This window comes from Zootoca vivipara, chromosome 7 (assembly GCF_963506605.1).
Source record: "Zootoca vivipara chromosome 7, rZooViv1.1, whole genome shotgun sequence".
In the NCBI taxonomy this organism is placed as follows: Eukaryota; Metazoa; Chordata; class Lepidosauria; order Squamata; family Lacertidae; genus Zootoca; species Zootoca vivipara.
Window position 1 is genome coordinate 79,975,651 of NC_083282.1, and position 14,636 is coordinate 79,990,286.

Sequence of the window (14,636 nt, forward strand, 5' to 3'; positions counted from 1 at the left end):
AAGGGGGCTAACCAGGAGAGGATCATTATTATTTTGGGGGGGGGGGAGAGGAGAGAGGTGAGTTGAGTACACAAACAGGTTGGCACTGGAGGAGGAGCGATTGCTTGAAGAAGGTGGTCTCTTTCGCTCCTTCCGTCCCCCTCCCGCCGAAGTGCCTGTGATCAGCAAAGCCCTGTCTCTTTAATAAACTGACTGCCTTCTGTCTGCTCGGAGTAAATTTCATCCTGTCATCAGGTCGCGGAGGAGGAGTTTGTTAATGTACAGTTTGCTTAGTGGATCGATGTTCGCTGGCATCGCCTCGCCCTGCCTGTGCTTGTTCCCTGTGTGTGTGGATGTGTGTGCGTGTGTGTGCGTGTGTGTGAACACTAGATTTCCTCCCATCCAAAGCTTCTCTGTCCTCTTCCATATCACTCATAACCTGGCATCTGACAGCAACAAACCTGCAGTTTTCTCAGCCAACACTCACCAATCCGCCATATAGATCTACGCGAAGGAGGCGACGAGGAAAGGGGGGGGGGAGAGAAATAAGAGAGAGCGAGAGAAGGGGGGAGAGGGAAAGAGAGGAAATAGAGGGGGGAAACAACTGCCTGAGCTGCTTTTTTTTAAAAAAAATTTTTTGCATATCTATATTTTGCTATTTATTGATCACTTTTCAAAAAACAAAAACAAAATAAATCCCGGCACCTTTTTTTTGCATTTGATGTTCCTGGATGTTTGCATCAAAGCAAGTCTTGCAACAGTTCAAACAAGACCAAAAAAGAGAGAGAAAAGCAGCCTCTCTCCACCCCCCCCCCAACCCCATCCCGGTTTCTCTTTCCTTTTTAAAAATTAAATCCTAAGAATAAGAATCCGAACAGGTTGATCTCGTCAGAGAAGTGCCAAAGAAGAGAGACGGGTGCTTAGTGCTGCCGGCGGTGGGTCGCTGAGGAGGCAAAGCGGCGGAGGGGAGGAAAGGAAGAGAGAGGGAGAGAGGAGAGAGAGAGAGGGAGAGAGGGAGGGGAAGGGAGAGGGAAAAAAAAACACAGACACACGCACACACACAGAAAGAGAGAGAGAGAGAGAGAGACAGAAAACAAGCCCCGCGAGCTTCCAAGGCTCCTCGGATCTGGAAAGAGAAGCGAGATTGGAGAAAGTACAGCGATGCCAAGGAGGAAACAGCAGGCACCCAAACGGGCAGCAGGTAAGGAGCCAACCCACTCGCCGCAGCCCTCTCGGCGTCTCCTGAAGACCTTTAAGCCCCCCCTCCTCCCCCCCCACAGTTTATTGTAGGGACGCGCTTGGAGAAATGTTGTCTTTTCGATTTTTTTAAAAAGGAAAAAAAACCCCATCATTTTTATTTCAATCTTTTCCTCTCTGTCCCCCCCCCAAAAAAACCCCATCCCTTTGCAACTTGGACACTATTGAATCAGCCTCTCTGGAAGCCGACTAGTTTTCGCGCCGGTGCTTATTTTTATTTATTTTTTTAAAGGCGGGCGGGGAGGTGCGGAGGGTGGGGAGAGGGGAGAAGACCGCTTTTTCGCCTCGTCCCGGCGCTGCTCGGGTCCTGTCTCCCTCTTAAACTTTTCCCCCCAACTTTCTTCCACATGGTTTCTCACCTCTCTCCCCTCCTCTCTCTCTCCCCTCCCCAACCCCCTCAAATCTCCTTTGATCATCTTCGCCTTGCATCCCTACTATGGGATTTTTTTTAACGAGGAGCTCTTTATAGATATTATTTTGTACTGCGGTTTGCATGCCTCTGTGTTTTGCTTTAAATATATATATCTATATCACCATTTCCTTAGCGTCGTTCCTCGTTCAGTTCTTTCTCTTTCTGAAATAGCGGGGGCGGGGGGGGGTGCTGTCTGTCTCTGTTGATGAACCCGCTGGTTGAAGTTCAAGCCTTTGATCATCAGTGGCGAAAGAAAGCGTGCGGGGGGGGGGGCTGGAGAAACTGCAACAGGAAATAAAACGAACGTTCTGACGGTTAGGAGGCAAGCCCCTTAGATTCCAATCAAATTAATCTTTTGGGCTCCTTTCGCTTGCACGCTGCTATTCAAGTTGAAATGCAACTGTTTCCAGGCTGCATGATGAAGGGGGGGGGTCAGACGCACCGGTTTTTTTTTTTAAGGCTTTTCCGGCGGCTCCAGCAGTTTGCAACTTTTTGGGACGGTGTTTTGCTTCGGTTGCAAATGGGGAGGAAAAGAGAGGCTAGGAAAAGTTGAGGCTAGTAAGGAAACGGGGGGGGGGGGCAGAGAGGCCTGCACAATGTTAAGGTGGATTTTAGGTGTGTGCATGTATTTTAATGTAATGTTGGTTAATAGAGATACAGAGACAGAGAGAATAGTTTGCTAGGATTCTTGTTTCTGGGTAGCGCAGCCGGGGAGTTCATTTCTTCTGCCACCAGACCCACCCACTGAAAAAATCAGGTTTCCAGATGATTGCCAACTTTGATTTGACATTTGATTGATCACCTGTCATCTTGCTGCCTTTGATCTATTCATTCTTGATACATATCAATAAATCACTCACTATGGTAACCTGAGTGCCAGTGACGCAAGTCTTGCCCTCTAGAATCTCTTAGCCAGACATTCACAATTATTATCTTGTTTGGCTTTAATGTGGGTGGGATTTTTCTTCTTCTTTGTGTTCACTTAGATTAGAGCTGTACAGTGAAGCTAAGTTGTTGCTGTGTTGTTGTTGTGTGCTTTTTTTTTATAAAAAAAACAAACCCTCTCCAACCCCCCTCTGCCAAGAGATCATCGGATAACACTTTGCATTGCCATTAGACACTGAATAATATAGCTTTGAAATGTGGAAAAGTTTCAGGGTAGGCATTTGAGTAAATCTTGTGCAGTACTGCTTGAGGACTTTTCAAATGTGAAAATTAATCTTGGAGGGGAGAACTGGGTTTGACAAACTTTTACAAACTTGACCCAGTTCAACCTTCGGCAATTTTTTTTTCTCTTCTCCCTAATATATGTCTATAAATTAGAAATTATAATTGCAATCCAAAGGTTAATTACCGTTATTTTATACAAAAGAGGTTTAGGTGACTACGATCAAAATGCATAATTGAGACAATTTCTTTGGGAAGTCTTATATGGGGGTTATTTTTCACTCTGCTTAGAGACATTTAGGACAGCAGTTACAGTATTACCACATGGTTATCGCTGCACTCATTTGCCAAAATAAAGAAACCAACCTTTCCTTCTTAGCAGTACAAGTTTAGATTTTCCATATGAATACAGGCCCTATTTACTACGATTCTCCTTCTTTATAAACTAAGACTCCAATGTCTCTTGAAAGCATTTATGTTGCCATTGTGGGTACTGGCAACGCTGATCCGCCATGTACACATTCCTTGATTTTCCTTTTCGTCGGACTTTTGAACACTCCTTCTTCCTGAAGTGTGCTGGAATTTAAGAGGTTAGATATGCCAGAAAAGGTAGGTTCATGTGCCACCTCGAAATAATATCATACTGTACAATAGGCATCTTATGCATGATAACAGCCTCCTTGTTAATTACACTGGTATCATCCTTGGTCCTCAGCCAATATGCCACTCCCCTGAAAAGAACTTTGGAACGTTTTTTTTGTAGAGGTTTTCAAACTGCTGGGTGACAGTTTGAATAACTTGAGCCCATGATATCCCGTAATTATGTTGTGAAATATGTGCTTGGCTTTTAGAAGTTACTGCCCCCTGATTCCCTTTGTCCCATATTTAATATTTGTTTCAAGTTATGAGGGGGCTGGTTCTTTAAGGTTACATCTAACATAGCAAATGGAGAGCAAGTTTCTACTGTTTTGGAGAAAGTCCTGCTTTGAGTTTACACGTTGTTTTTAAAACACCGTGCAACATTGTTATGTTTGTTTTCATTTCCCTTGCTCTAGTACAGTATACAGATTCTGTTTTATAAGGTGAAGGAGGTCTCTGGTCCAGGAGCCACAACATGCCTTAGGCAGAATGAGGAAGGTGTGGAGGAAGCAATTGATTATCCAGATGTTTGGCACAACAAGTATTCTCTTTCGCCTCCTTTTAAATGCAAGCGTTGTCATAATTCTTTAAAACAAACAAACAAATAATCTGCATGCTCAAGGAGGGACATTGGGTTATGACATTGGATTATGCTTCGGAAAAGTTTGCAACTTTCTAAGAAGCTGGTCTCTAAGGGGAAGGAAGGTATTAAGATATCACAATCCTGCACATAGCTGCTTTGGCCATTGCTAGAAATTATATACTATGCACAACTGTAAATAATTGCGTCCAAGCACTGACTTCGAAAGCAGGTTTCCCATTTGATTAATGAACGGCGTAAAGGTTAGAGAGAACAAGCAAGTGAATCAGCAGGGATGTCCCGCTGCTTGATGAAAATCTACCTACATGGCAATTTCCACCCCTCTACCCCCCCTATAATTAATGTTAAGCCCCGAGATCCTTATATTGTATGTTACAGAATGCTGTAATGGAACTGGTGGTGTAAGTGAATAAGTAGGGGCTATTTAGGCTTGATGATGGCATATTTTGTCCTTAACTCTTTTTTTGTTGTTTAAATCGTACTTTGAGTCAGGAAAACAGCGATGTCAAACACATATGTTCCCCTTGACTCATTTCTCAACAGCATTGTTCTCCCCCCCCACCTTCCCCAACTATTGTCTGCATAATTCTTTGAGCAGATGTTTGAATATTTTTAGGTCAGTGGCTGACATTACATCATACATTTATTTGTAATGATATATTACATGTGCATTGTTATCTTACATCCCTAAAGAGCCCAAGGTGCTTTGCAGACTGTCGGTCTGATTCCCTTCTTCTCCCCTGGTTGAGAGACGGGAGGAATACTCCTGTAGCCAATGGGATTACATCGTGGTGAGAAAGATGAGCATTAGGCCGAGAATGTTGTTTCTGAATTATAAAAAATGCAGCTGTCTCTGGGGAGCAGCCATTGCATGACCCAACACAATTGAGGGGAGAGGAAAAGCAAGGACTAAGACTGAATTGATATGTTAATTCCATTTTTATTTCTCTATATCGGAAATAGCTTTCATACCCAATTGCACAGGATTAAGCCCTCCTCTCCTCCTACGGCTTGTCAAGATGTGCATATTTTATATTACAAATTGTGAATTTGCTGGGGAATGTAAAATCTGGACTTGGCACTTTTCCTTTTTCTCCCCCCTTTGGTTCTCTTTCCTGTCTCTGCTGGGCCCTGATAGGTTACCTGTTTAAGAAGCAAAAGCTCAAAAGTACAACACAGGGAGCAAGCAGCTGCATTTACTTTGTTTACCAGAGCTAGAAATGAATAATGCAGATTTTGTTTTCATGAAAGTCCTTGTGTGGCAGTAAACATAAGACTATTAGCAATCATTACTTAAAAGTTGCAATTTGCACCTTAATAGTACCAGTTATTTAAATATCGAACAACCGTTTCAGACGTAGCAATCCACCTTCTTCTGGGGTAGACTAGCAAGGTCTTAGGTCTCATATATGGCATAGTAAGAGATGTGTGTTATGCATATAATCATGATGAAAGGCTTTACATTCATGCAATGTTACTACTCGCCCCATTATTAGAAAGACAATAAAACTGGGTACCAAGCAAAATAGGCCTGAATGGTACTATAAAATAAAAATGCATTGTCTTCCTTGTATTTCTCCCCCGGGAGAGGAAGTATGCATCAAAGACTCTTGCTGCAAAACTCTTCAAGTTTGTATCCTTATATCACAACACTGACAGATTTCATGAAAACAATTTGGGTTCAAAAGGAGGAGAGATATTTAACTTCTTAGGCAGAATAAAATGGCCCCATTCTAGCTCAAAGCCCACCCACCATCAAATGGGTCGGCTGGCCCAAGAGGCAAGGTGAGGTGACCACCTCAGGCAGCAGGGTCTAACAGCAGATCCCAATGTCAAACTTTCTTTCACCCCTCCCTTCTTCCTCATGTAGATCTTCCCTGACCCCCTTCTTCCTTGGTGGAGACCAAGGCCATCATGGCATCTGCCCCCAGTGCCCAAAATGTCTTGGGATGGCCTTGATCTGGATTGCATTTGGGGATCAGGCAAATGTACCGATCCATTTCTGGTTGTGGATTGGGCTCGTGGGACCACACATGAAATGTGTGAGATGGGTGGCAACAATTGCACCACACATCTTTAACTGACATGAGGCGGAAGTCTCCTGGCCACTTGGCAGCACGATGATCTAACATGCAACCAATTTGCCATCTGGGTAGATTACGATTTGGGACACGATTTCCTCTGCCCTTTGTATATCTGTTTCATTTTGTGAATCAGAACGGACCACCATTATCAGCCCTCAAAAGAATATGGTATTTGGACTGCTATTTTTGTTGTCGATATGGACAACTTGCTTCTGTTAATAGCTGGCCACAATTTAGAGTTTCCTCCCAATTTCTATGGCATGTTTCATTGTGCATAAGGAGCACTGGAGTTTTTACCTTCCTTATTTTCACTGCAACTAGGTGAAGGTTAGACTGAGAAAATGGCTTGGCCGGGCTGCTGGAAGAGCTTCATAAATGATCAGGAATTTCATCCTGGTCCTGACCTGTAGGCAGCCTACACTTTCCTTTTTTGGACACCTTATTTCTTTGCCTTGTGCTTCCTCCTGAAATCTCAAATACCCACATGTGGTAAAGAATACTTTAACCATTTCCCTTTTCTGATCCTTTTTCTGGTCCTCCCTAACCTGGAAGCAAAACACACTCATAAATTTCTCATGATGTTTCTGACTTTCTCTGCTCTTCCAGGATACTCATCAGTGAGAATGGGCAGTGGGCCTTTTGGAAATATTGGTGGCCAGGCAGCTGGTCTAACCTAAGTCTGCCCTGCTCAAGCATTTATTTTCCCATCATTTAGTCTGTCCCACTAAAAACAGTCCTGCTGTTGTGGCTTACATACAGGAAATGTTACCCTGAGCTCTCCTGTGCCTCGGGATAACATCCCATACATATGAAGTGGTTGGTAGCTCACAAAAACTTATTATGATGTCACAGAGGTCTTTGCTTCCCCCCCCCCTAGCTTTGTCCAACCCCCATCCAGATAAAACATTTACTAGTTCACTGGGAGAGACGTCTAGTGGTCTTACACCTCTCTGCTTCACACCCTGGTAAAGACACTGCTTCAAAAAAGATCTTCTAAACCAGGGCATGTGTATATGTTTGGTTTTCTTGCAAGTGACACTCAGGGTCCATGTCGTGAGTTGCCATGTTTGGGCATCCGCCAAGAGCTCTCCATTCTAGCAGGCAGCCCACAGAACAGAGTCCCCTGGATCTGTTGCGATAAAGAGAGAGACTCACTGAGGGTGGGGAGAGCATATTGTCCAAACTTTCCTTCCTGCCCAGAAAAAAATCCAGGAGCTGATACTCTTGTCCAGTAAAGGCTCCCAACCAGAATGTGATATTCATTACTCTCTAATAAATTTTCCTTGATTTTTCAAAACTGCCTAGCTATTATGCGTGGGTGGACCCCCATAACTTTTTTAAAAAATTCAGTGCAAACTTGAAAACATTTTCTCATTTCCCTGAATTATTTTTTTTTGTCCAAGCCATAATCTTCCTTGATTTTATTTTCGGCAAAATACGGTTTCTGGTTTTCTTTCAGGTGTGGCCGCAGAAATATTCAACTTCAGTCGTTGAAGTGCTGATGTTCAGTATCAGACAGACATAGAATGGCAATTGCATTAAGCTGTTGTGCAGACTTTAAGAGTTCAAATGTTAACCATAAAAAAATGTTAATTTGTGGCAGGAATCTGATCTGGTTATTTTAGTGGCTGAGATATTGGTTGCAAATGCAGAATATAGTCTTCATTTAGACTCTTTCGGATTGTATTGCAGACAGGGGAGCGTTATGTAGGCAGCTCAGCACACGAAGTTTCTTTTCATAAAGCTTGGCTATGAAAATACCCCTTTGTTAATTTTATTAAGGCATCTTTCTTTCTGAAATTAAAGACATTTGTAAAGTTTTTACTTCCAGAACATGCTCGCACAAGCAGCAGGGTGGTTTAAGGAGCCTGATAACTTGAGCCAGCTGGAAACATGTTTGATTCACAGCAGAAGATTTTAGTTTCATTCATTCAACAAATTGGAATGATTGATTTTTGCATTGTGTGTGTGTGTGTGTGTGTGTGTGTGAGAGAGAGAGAGAGAGAGAGAGAGAGAGAGAGAGAGAAAGAAAGAAAGAAAGAAAAAAGAAAGAAAAAGAAAGAAAGAAATTTGTGGAATTGTTGGTCCAACCCAGCAGACCCTTTTCTTATGGACTGCATCTTGTTTCTACAAATGCTTACTCTGAAATGACTGCTGCTGAATTCAGTGAGGGTTATGCCTGAGTAAGTCTGTGTGCAAAGATTGCTGCTTTAGGCAGCAATCCTATAACCACTGGGAGTAAACTCCATAGAACTTAATGGGTTTTACTTCTGAGTAGATTTGCAGAGGAGTGCACTGTCAGTTTTGTTTCAAAGCCTGGCACTGAAAGTACAGTGAGCTTAGGCTCTTAATCTGAAAAAAAATAAAAGGATATTGTTAAGGTTATGGCATGAGTTATTTTTTGCCCTTAGCCTTCGTGTAGGACTTCCCTGCGGAGAGGTCTGGCTTTCTTTACTGTAGTCACTTTATAGTCCTATAACAGTGTTTCCAAATCAATGGCATTATTATTACTATTGTGTTTCCTGTCAATTACAAATGGTGCTCTGAAGTGCTTTCTACATTCTCTTTGTAACGAACTGGAAAGTGTGTGTGTGTGTGTGTGTGTGTGTTTAGTGGGGCAAAATACAGCACGGCCTTTAAAATGTCCCTTAAAATGAGCAGGGGACCTGGGATTACAGCAGGAGTTTACAAAGCCAGAAGACCTGTGAATACTATGAACATCAGATTCCCCCCCCCCAACACATGGCACATGCTCAAAGTGTCATTTAGGTTTAGAAACTGAAATAGTTTTTCCTCCTTACTAGGGTAACCTCTGATGCAAGGCGCTTGGTATTTTGCATCTTTTAAAGCCATTTTTTAAAACCAGATGCTTAATGCAGCCTTTTGCGAGCTAGACATACCTTCATGCTGAAAAGCAACTAGGGAATGGTGTCTTTGTAAGATTTCTTGGGGAAATGGGTCACAGACGAGTACTGTTCCCCATTAGATCTACACATTCCCTTTGGCAACTGTTGTTGATAGACACTTTAAGAGAGGGATTTAAAAATAGTTGCAAATACTAGAATCAGGAGCTAAAGCTTTAGAATAGAAAAGGGGAGAGGTTCTTTATTTCTGAAAAAGCACAGTTTTACCACCCGGAAGAAAAAGGCCTAACATTATCTACAAAAAAAGTAATAAGCTCTGGAGCTTGGGGGGGGGATACATTGTTTATGATCTATGGCCTGCAGTAATACTGTTTAATGGTCTCCAAGAAATCTGGCCAAGGCGAAACCGAATCTCCTTTAGGAATATCTAAATGTAAATAAATGTGCATATGTGCATCTCCATGCTCTCAGTTCCCACACGTACATTCCTCCACATCCATACCCAGGCGCAAATAAAAAGGTTATAGAAAAGCAAGGCACTGAGAGTTTTGCTGATAGGAAGCGTTAGTCTTCCAAACTGCTAGAGAGAGAGAGAGAGAATTTTTAAATGCTCAAAACAGTTTGAAACAGTCATTTTGTTAAAAATTGAATCCAAAATTTAAATAAACCTGCCTTTACGTGGGTCTCCATTCTCAGTCCTGCCCACATAGGCATTGTTTTAGGGAAGCCATCGGGAGGCTATAGTCGAGAAACGCGACCCTCACAATCTTGTTGATAGGAAGATTTAGTTTTCCAAATTGCAAAAGACGGAATAAATCTTCATACAGTATGCTCTGGCCCACTTGAAACAGTTGTTTTGTTAAAGAACAAAAGAGTCCCCAACTCATTGTGGGAGGAAAAAATATTAAGTCCCAACATAACAAAAAACTTCGCATGCTTGTACTGGTGGTATAAATTGTAGGGAAGGCAAAAAGCAAGCTGCTTCCATCGGTTTGCTCTGCTTTGGCTGCTGTTTGCCAAGTGCAGATGTTCAGTTCCCATTGATTCCATCACCCGTTTTTCAGGTGCTGCTACGAAGTTCATTTTGATGAAATTTTCTATTAGGAGCAATTAAATTCAAACATATTAATAGCCAGGAGCTGTGCTGTAATGCTTATGCGTTTGTGGCAAATGCATTCTCTTCCTTTTAAGCTCTTTGTGATAATAAACATAATATTGTTCAACTTTATTGGGGGGAGAGAGAGAAAATTCCGAGGGAAAAGTTGCCGCATTAGTGCTGCATTTTTATTGTATTAATGTAAATGAGATGCCGTCTTTGCTCTTTCATCTCTGCATATTGTATCTATTATTTCTCTATCTTGCTCTTTGCTGGGTAAGTGCCTATATTCCCCTCCTTGCATTCAGCATAAAACTGCTATCATCTAATGATACCCTACCTCATTAAAGTTGTTCATGATGCAAAGGGGAGTGTGATAGGCACCATCTTCTCTACCTTAAATGGTTATGGAAAAGCAGAGCCATTGAACGTGTGAAAATAGCGTGATCCATCTTGAATAACCATTAAAATTGGGCATGTCAGGAAAAGAACAACAGCAGCAACAGAAACTTTTTTTTTTTACTGGGGAAGAACAGATCCATAGCCCCAGGTGGCAAATATGTGAAGCAATAAGGGTTTTTAAGAAGCTTTTGGTTCTTCCTCAATCACTCTCAGAAGACTACTTTAATTGAAAAACCTGTTGTGCCTGGTTTTCTGCATGTATACGAGGAAAAGCCCCGTTTTCCTAGAGGATTTGTATTTTGGCTTACCATAATAGTTAATTTTTAAAATAACTTCCCAACTCTTGTTTTCTCTCCTTTAAACATCAATGATGTAGCTGATCTTAACTTGTAAAGAAATTTCCCCCTACCCTATTGCTATTATAACTTTTAAAAAAATACTATTAAATATTCCCAGTGTGTCACTCCTACATACAATATTTGGCCTGTTTCTGTAAGAATTCCTGTACAATCTGCCTTGGAAAAGGATACACCGTGCTGTTTGCTATTTTAATGAAAATAATTATATCCATCAAAATCTACTGTGCGATTTCAGCTAACTGTGTTTAGGAAAGAAAAAGGGATGGAATCAAAGGCATCAGAATGCAGAAGTTAAAAGCCTGTGTATTTCTCGGGTCTTTTTTTGCTGATACCACTGAGAGGTCCTTCTGTGCAGTGATGAGAAGTGGTTTGGTTTACGAGATGGCATAATGATGCACATTTTGCAACACCATCATTCTCTTAAATCCCCTTCAAAGATTGCCAGATCTGTAATTCTATGTGTACACAGGTGATCATCTCATTTTGTTCCAGGCGGTAAGTGGCTTTTTCTAGGAAAAGAGCCGGATCTCTTTAAGGATGTCAATTTAGGGGCAGGCGAGAGACAAACAAAGGATGCCAGCTAGAGATGTGTGCCAACCTCTTCGTCCTGCAGTTTGAACTGCGATATTGATAAACCTGGCCAAAGCAGCCATGAAGTAAGCAGTGGGGAAGAAATAATAGTTATGAGTGATAGGAGCCCTCTTATGTCCTTTAAAAGGGGGAAAGGTAGGGGACAAAATGAGGAAAGGTAGGATACAAACTAGGTAGTCTGGAGCTACCACAGAAGCTTGTATAAATCTGCCTGGAGAAGTTGCATGCCGTGACACTTAGGCATTTGGTATTTCAACATTGCTGAGGCATCTGTCTAAGCTATTTACTTATTTAAGCAGTTGAATTTGGTGGGTATGCACTGTTACTTCAGCTTCCTTGATGGGCAAATTAACACCACAACCCTATAGATGTCCTTTCAGAAGTACTGTAAGCCCCATTGAGATCAATGGGACTTCCTCCCACCTAAAAACAAAGTAGCATGCTCTGTCTTTGGAGATTCATTATGTGCTCAATAATAAGCAACGGACAGAATAGAACGAGGATGGCTCTTTTGGCACCAGAAGTGCAAAGGAGATGTTTCACTGTTTAAGCTGGATAATTATGGGATTGTTAGGAAGCAATGGGTTTGTCTGTATGTGCATGCATGCATTTCATTTAGTAATTTCCATATACAACCTTGTGTTACCACCATACATTCTTAGATGCATCTAAAACAAATCATGCCGATATTATTTATTATTTTAAAATGTATAAATTCAGCACATTACTTAACATGCAATTCATTTATACATTCACCCATATGTTTTCTGCATGCATACATGTATTTTCAAGGCAGTTGGGCTGATTATTCTGCAATTTTGATATTTCTTTTCATTTGGGAAACTAGCAGTTTAAGTGGGGGTGGAATTTTTTCCTAAGATAACAGCTTTTGCATTCCTGTTTAGCATCTTTGAATCCCTTGCATAGCATATCCAAGAGATCTTGGCAAACTGCTGCTGGTGAGAATGGGCAGTTAGTCTAATCTGATATAAGAGAGCTTCCTCGGTTATATAAGAAAGCAGATGCCTGGGCGATCATACCGTAAAAGTGATTATATTGTGATGCTACCTAACCAATCAGGTGGGTGACATGGCAATTGAGACCAAAGTTCATGTAAATGAATAAGTGAGCATTTTTTGCAAGGAATCCTGAAAAAAATCACCAACAGGTTGAGATACCTTTCAACGCTCCAAGAAACATTTGTGGAAAACCATGAATAGTTTGGCTCAGCCCTAAACGTCAAGGCTACGCCCAGAGTAATGTATCCTTGCAGCATTCTCCAGTGATGATATCACAGTGGCCAACTTTGAAAGGTGCTCTGCAAAGGAAATATAATTAAGTGCTACCCAATATCATGGGACTGGCTAACAGTTCATTCGCACAACGTGCTTTTCCCATCACTGGATGATCAGCTTCCCACAACTGCAAGCGGCAATTCCCTCATCTGCACCAAATGCATCTGCATGGGAATTCTCTGTTGCAGGAGTCATCGTGGGGAATTGTTCCATGATGGGGGAAACATACAGGAACACGAAACCAAAATAATAGAGCAAAATGTAATTAATGCCGCATTGGCATCACTCTAACAATATCGTCAGCAGATAGCTCAGTAAAAAAATGTGACAGGTTAAGGTGCCAGACGAAATACCTCGATCACTTCTAGCAGCATAGTTTTTGAGGTTGCACCGCTGAACAATATGATAAGCTTTCGCACTGATTTTATTTTGCTCCCTGGTCAAGCCAGGAATGAAGAGCCACCATGATTTGAACTGCAGGGCATATCAGGGGACCACAAGGAATGATCTCTGCAAATAAAGCACCAAGAAATACTGTGACGTTATTGGAATACAGAAACAGTTCGCTCTGCATCACCCGCTGGTAGGCTGCAACTTCCTAACACACATTGTACCTTTGGGGCTGCAACATGGAGGAAGAACGAGAAAGAGGGAGAGGGGTGGGGAGAGGAAAGGACAGAACTGAGAATAAACTTGGGACACATGATTGAATATTTACATCGGGCCCCATTCTGTAGCTTGGGATTAAAAGTGGTCTCTGAGCCTGAAAAACTTCAGATCAATTAGCACAGTGGATAATCCAGCTCTGGAAGCTGATCTCTCACCTACGGTGCATTGCTTTATTATGCTGTTCCTCACCAGGCATCCATGCTCATGCCATATCTTCTCAGTAAATCTCAGATACAGTTATCGGATGCTGCTGTTCCCTCTTTTAAAGATTGCAGAGGAAGCTTTAGTCTTGCACAGTGTATGTAGGCAGGGTTAGTCACTTTGTGTCTGTGATGTGGCAAGACACAATGTGGCCAGGCTTCTTCACTGCTGGCTGTGGGAGGGGAAGAAGGATGCTCTGACTGAGCTGCATCTGCCATGACTAGCTTGGAGTGCATCATCGTGCCTGTGGGAGTGCTCTGGACTGCAGCCTGTTGTCATGTCTCTTCAGCTTGTGTCTGGTCACACAGAAACTCTTTCCCCATCCATCCTACATCTATGATGAAATCAGGACTGTAGTTATCAGGGCCTTCAAGCTGTGCAAAACATAAGCAATTCAGATATCCGGAAAACTAAAAATCTGGTAGCTGTTTCTCTCATTCCTCATGTTTATCCTCTTCCTTCTTGTTGCATAGTGTGAAGGGAGGGGGGAAATATAGCATAAACTCAATCAAAATGCATCATTGTTCAGTATTGCAAATAAAAAACTGCACTTGGCAGATTTTCCCTTAAAGCGCCTCTTAATACGTATTGTCAAAATGTCTAAAGATGTCTCTTACTCATAAGCATTTAATTATTTGTGACACTCAAACTAATATCCAGAGCTGTGGGGGGAAAATAATGGTATTAAATATTTTCTCTTGTCAAATGGTAACAAAACATTGCCTACATGATAAACTCTTCATTATTTTCATGTAATGGATTTCAGATAGATAGATAGATAGATATATAGATGATGAGATTGAATGAGATTGCTGATGTCCATATCTGATTCTTGATATTCGTCCCTTATGTACCAATTTGTTTTTATTTGTTTATTTTAAATGTTTATTATATCCTGCCTTACCTTCTGAAAGCGAGCAGCAAAAGTGGTTGAAACCAAAGTGGTTGAAACCATAGAAAACATATTTTCTTTTTCTAATAAACAAAGTCTTGTACAATATATGCATATATTGTGAGCCA

General features: G+C 41.7%; 1 protein-coding gene across 3 annotated transcripts in view; it reads left to right on the forward strand.

Annotated features, from left to right (window-relative positions):
- Window positions 1-1,016: 1,016 nt before the first annotated feature.
- The window catches only part of TSHZ2 (teashirt zinc finger homeobox 2), a 338,895-nt gene continuing 325,275 nt past the window's right edge, over window positions 1,017-14,636 (forward strand). For all 3 annotated transcript variants that reach the window (XM_060277314.1, XM_035122647.2, XM_035122646.2), the window contains exon 1: window positions 1,017-1,180. In XM_060277314.1, the coding sequence (XP_060133297.1) occupies window positions 1,141-1,180 (40 nt within the window). In that variant the 5' untranslated portion in view covers window positions 1,017-1,140. The remainder of the gene's footprint in view (window positions 1,181-14,636) is intronic.